Raw genomic sequence first — 5,210 nt, 5'->3', positions numbered from 1 at the left:
GGAGGGGAAGGTGCCCCTGCCTGTGGCAGGGGGATTGGAACTAGATGAGCTCTAAGGTCCCTTCCAACCCAAAGCAGTCTGCGATTTGAACAACTGAAAGTTGTTCTTCAGTTCTAGTTTTATTACCCCTTCAGTGCTTTTTGTATGTTTGTTTTGTTTTCCTGAGGAGATGTCCTTCAGTTTTTGTTCTTTTTCTGCCAGGAGATCACCACCAGATGGACAGAGTTTTAGAAGCTTCTCATTTGAAAAACCAGCACTATCCCCCAAGCCAAAGCAACCTGATGATGATTCTGATGATGACTATGAAAAAGTAAGAGCAAGCAGATGATCCATTCTCAAAGAGGGGTTTTTTTTTTCTTGCTTATGTGCACTTTTGGGAAGCTTTTAAATGCATTTTTTTTAGGGAAGGAACCCCTAACTTTCCGAACACACAGTGCTGTGGGAGATTTTTTTTTGGGGGGGGGGAGGTTGAGCTTTCAAGAATTAAATCATCATTAATAATTTCAAATGCTGATGACTGTGGCTTATTTGTGTAACGTTGTTAGAATTTTGACTTGTCATTTACTCACATGGGGATTGATTTTCTTCATATTTTTTACAGGTTGGGCTGCCTGCTTCAGTATTTCTTAATACCTCTGAATCCTTCGAAGTTGAAAGGTAAAATATGACTTTAAAGTAATTGCTTAGAAGTCTCACAACATACAGATCAGTAGTCCAGAGAACATGCTGATAGGTACAATTTGTGTTTAAAAACAGAATAAAAGTATTTTAATTCCTTTAATGTGGGAATCACTGTTTAGGAGAGTTAGCTTGGTGCTTATGTGTCAACTGAAAATGCACACATCTTGCAAAGTGATTTTTCTCCATTCAGAGAAGGTTGTTCTGCCAGGGTGCTCAATGGGACCCAGCCATTGCTGGGTCAGATGCTGGAACAGTGACATTTTTCCAGCTATAATGTTCTATGAATTATTGCAAGTGAAATAGAGATTTCTTTAATAAGAATTTTAAGAATCTAGGCATTTTACCTATCTGATTCAGAACATGCTAATATATGTAATTGCTGTTTTAGGACATTTAAAGCTAGTAGCCCACGGGGACAACCACAGAATGGATTGTACTGCATTAGGAACTCATCTACCAAGCCTGGAAAGGTAACTTGCAGTTGCTAAATCTACCCTCCAAACCCCTTTTTGATTTATAGATACTGTATCTTATATATGATAAAGTACTTAAAAATTTACATGTGCTCTTTCCTTAAAGCAAGAAAATCTGAGACAATCACTGTCATCATGCAGTGATTTTAATTCTTTTAACCTGGATTATAACTAATTGCTTAATAATATACTGACTTAGAAGAGCTTATTAGAGTAGACTGAATATGGTGTATTTTTTCTCCTTCAAGGTATTGGTTGTGTGGGATGAATCTGCAGAAAAATTGAGGAACTACAGAATCTTCGAAAAGGTTAGTAGCTGCACTATGTGGGCATGTGTAACACGTGTGTACAGGTATGAATTTCATGTATATGTGTGTATAAAGTGTGCATGTGTATAGGTATGTATCAGAGCTAACAAGTTAAAGTCTAAACTTATTCCCATTCCTAAAAGGAAAAATAAGTGGATTTACAAACACCTGGTCTGAGATGAGAGTTTGAGGACTCGGATCTGGGCTTTCTAGTTGCTGTGTCAGGCAAAAGACAAACCAGCTGTAAATTTTCACATCAAAATTTCAGCTCTGGTCAAATCCTAAAAGAAGGGATATTAAATTCCTGCGTTACATTTGGACTTCCTTGTGTAAGTGACTGGTTTGCAAAGCAGTAGCTTGTTTGAAAGAACTTCTTAGTTCTGATGAGGATGTTAAGGGCTTTATTAAAACATTGAGTTGGGAAAATTGCCTATCATTACATACATGTTTTTTGTTTGTTTCTTTCTTTTACACCAGGATTGCAAGTTTTACCTGGATTCAGACATCATGTTTTTGAACATGGGGAGTTTGGTTGAATACTACAGCATTCATGTCTTACCTAGTCATGACAGCCTGATTCTTCGGTGTCCTTATGGTTACTCTAAACCAAGGTGACATGACAGGCATAATTCACTGACTTTTAGGACAAGCACATTCTCTACTGCCCTTGAATGAGATGGACTCCTGCCAGTGCTGGACATCCCATTGTTTGCACACAGAAACTGAGTGTGTTTCAACCACTTATTCACAACTGAATTGTACATAACCTCCATCTAATGAACTCTTGGTAAAACCTTACAATCCAGATCAGTGGATTTTATGGTCTTTTCTTTTAAAAAGAGCTGAAGTGATTATGCTGTGAAAGCTGCCCGTGATACTTGCACCTTTTATAAAACTGCTGCTATTAGTAATCTCCTTGGAATGTGGAAGATGGACATGAACAAAGAAGTCATCTGAATACAACCCATACAGAAAAGGGAAACTTCTGAAAGCGTACCAGAATTTGCTTGTGACAGGGAATACTAATACTCTGACTTGAAGGTATTACTCCTCAAGTCAGCACTGGTGCTCAAAAGTTTTGCTATTACTTGTATAGTTGATGTGTAAATAATGAAGACTTCTGTGCAAATAATTTGATTCACTACAGGTAAAGATGAAATGTGGCTATTGTTTTTTAAACCACCTCATACATAACTACTTCATACATAAATCTTCAGATGACAATGTCTGCAGTAATCCATATCAATAGGGTACTAGCCAACTGATAGAGCTGTGGTATCCCACACGTTGCTTAGTGACATGCACTTCAGGAGGGCATGGAATAATACTGATTTGGCTTTCCTGGGAGCCCCATTGCTTAGTTCTGAACTGGAAGGGTAGGTTCCTCTACTATTTTTAATGGGTATGAGGAAAGAGAAGGGGCTACTTAATCTCAAAGGGGAAGGGATGGAGTCTTTTGAATACTCCAAATTCTGACTAGCAGTTTTTTCTCACATTGCTGTAATCAAAAGTTCTTTAAAACAAATCATAGAACCATGAGCGTGATGCTACTACCACTCCCTAAACCTTTGTGGTCAGTCTCTTGGGCTCAGGTTGTCAGCCCACTGCAATTCTGTTCTGTTCCAGGGCAAACACACTGCCCTAGTCTGCTGCTTTTAGATCACCAAGAATTTCTCCATTATTAAAATTGCTGTTTGTAGTTCCATGCAAATCTGGTTTTAATATGCTATTAAGTGATCAGTGATAGGCATTACCAGAGTGCTTGTGATACTCATTCCCTAATATTTCGGGGACAGGTATCCTAAAACCAAGGGCTTAATATTTATGCCAAAATTACCCTATTCCTAAATTATAATAAGAATAGATTTATTTTAATGGCCTGTTAAGTAACATTGACTCAAAGTTATGGCCTCATACTCTGATACTGTTTACAAGACTTGTAATTCTGTCACTCCTGAAGCAGGAAAAGGAATCAAGTTTCAGTCAGCCTCAATCTGTATCCATAAACTTCACTTTTTCTGTTACCTTTTCCAAGTTCACACATCAGTGTTAGTCTTGTTGCAGTTAGATGGTCACAACTTTGAAAACATCAACAAAACCATTACAGAATAAGAATTTTCTGTTTATGAAAACAGTAAACCAGGAGTTAATCCTCAAAAGATTTTCCTTAATGAAGAGATGCAACCTTAGAACAAAGCATAGGAATCAAGGCAAGAAACTGCCTCTGCCTTTTTCAAGTGACAAAGACATACACATTATCAGCCGTTTGATCTCCGTCCCTGCTGTGATAGGTTTTATGTGCATAAAGAATATGCAGTACTTAAATGTCAGATTCTGATGGTAATATTGGATATTTTTGTTTCTAATTCCTTTTATTTTAAAGGAGAATCCCTGTGGTTCCTTACCCTCATATGATCCACTCTGTAAAGAAGGCTCAGCCAACAAAGCATTTAAAAACTGGTTTTGGCATATCAATATATGGATATCAAAGCAAGTTCTAGTTTCTTGAGTTTACACCTACTGCTTACAGAGTAAATTTTTCTCTGGGAATAACGGACTTCACTGTGTTGTGACAGTCACACTCACGCTATGTGTGGGGCCCTGCTCAGATTCTTACTTCTTTTTGGCAACCATATACTCTGAAGATTTTTAAACTAAAAATACTCATGTAATCCAGTACCTATAAAACATAACACTGTCTTTACCTGTGTAATATAAGATTTGCAGATATGTAAATTTTTGTGTTAATATCCTGGTTTTATATAAATGTATGTGTTTCTGAAGTGGATAAACTTTCAATGCCAGTTCACCTAATTCTGTGCAGTTGTCTTTAACTTAGGGGGGCGGGTGGGGAGCTGTGTTTTCATGCTTTTGTAGTTGTGTTGACTAGTGCTGGATTTTTCTGGCTGTGAAGTTACATGAATTAGCTTTCCAGCCCCTCAAGAAGAAAGAAATCTTCATCTGGTAGCAACGCTACCAGAAATTGAGCATTCTGGTCATCAGACAGTGTGGCTGGGGGGCGAAATGACGTGCTGGGTAATCCCCTCAATCCTCCAGAAACAGGTAGAAGGATTCCAAATAAATCTGTAATTGCTTATGCTCTCTCTTCCAAGTTATCTTGCTCCTACACACTAGTCTAGTCTGTTCTATGAAGAATTAGACGCAGTTAAATACCTGGTGTTTGTAGGGAGAAAAGGCACAGCTTGATTGTGTGGCTCAGTCTGTCTCCTACACCTCTTACTAATCTGGCTCTCCTTTTCCCCACAAATACGCCTCTTGCATCTATAACCTACTGCAAGCTCTGTAGCTTTAAAATAGTTTGTGGAGAAGTATAAAAGCAGTATTTGGTGTGCCAGAAAAATGCAGTTTGTGAGTTTTAACAATACCCAAGTCAGTCATTGATTCCAGTTTGGAAAAAGTCTTGCCCCTTAGATCTAAACTCCCAAGAGTGTTACAGGTGATACTGGGGGTGGGTGGTGCTCTTTCAGGGGTAAAAATACTAGAGTCCTGAAAAGAAAGGTTTTAATAAGGGGCTGTCAAATCAATAGGCAGCGTATTGTAACAAGTGAACCAACAGCCAGACAATTTTTCTACAACAGTAAGGTCGCTTTGTGCCAGCAGTCAAGTATTTGCTAGCTCAGAACGTCAGGTTTTACAAGAAGGTAAATAAGCAGCGAAAGTGTTGGTGGCCTCTGGTGTGTTGGGCTTTGGCACGTTCAAAAGGATGCCAAGACTTCTGAAGCTGTAA

The 5,210-nt window shown here is 38.4% G+C and overlaps 1 protein-coding gene across 2 annotated transcripts in view; it reads left to right on the top strand.

The window, feature by feature from the left end:
- SH3BP2 (SH3-domain binding protein 2) overlaps positions 1 to 2,189 on the top strand; it is a 16,634-nt gene extending 14,445 nt beyond the window's left edge. For both annotated transcript variants that reach the window (XM_010014437.1, XM_010014436.1), the window contains 5 exons: positions 202 to 310; positions 602 to 657; positions 1,070 to 1,151; positions 1,403 to 1,462; positions 1,940 to 2,189. In XM_010014437.1, coding sequence (XP_010012739.1) covers positions 202 to 310; positions 602 to 657; positions 1,070 to 1,151; positions 1,403 to 1,462; positions 1,940 to 2,077 — 445 coding nt within the window. In that variant the 3' untranslated portion in view covers positions 2,078 to 2,189. The remainder of the gene's footprint in view (positions 1 to 201; positions 311 to 601; positions 658 to 1,069; positions 1,152 to 1,402; positions 1,463 to 1,939) is intronic.
- Positions 2,190 to 5,210: the final 3,021 nt, after the last annotated feature.

The sequence above is a fragment of the Nestor notabilis genome, unplaced genomic scaffold (assembly GCF_000696875.1).
Source record: "Nestor notabilis isolate BGI_N333 unplaced genomic scaffold, ASM69687v1 scaffold25045, whole genome shotgun sequence".
Taxonomy (NCBI): Eukaryota; Metazoa; Chordata; class Aves; order Psittaciformes; family Psittacidae; genus Nestor; species Nestor notabilis.
The sequence above is the reverse complement of the archived record's forward strand: the minus strand, read 5'-3'. Positions and strand labels throughout refer to the sequence as shown.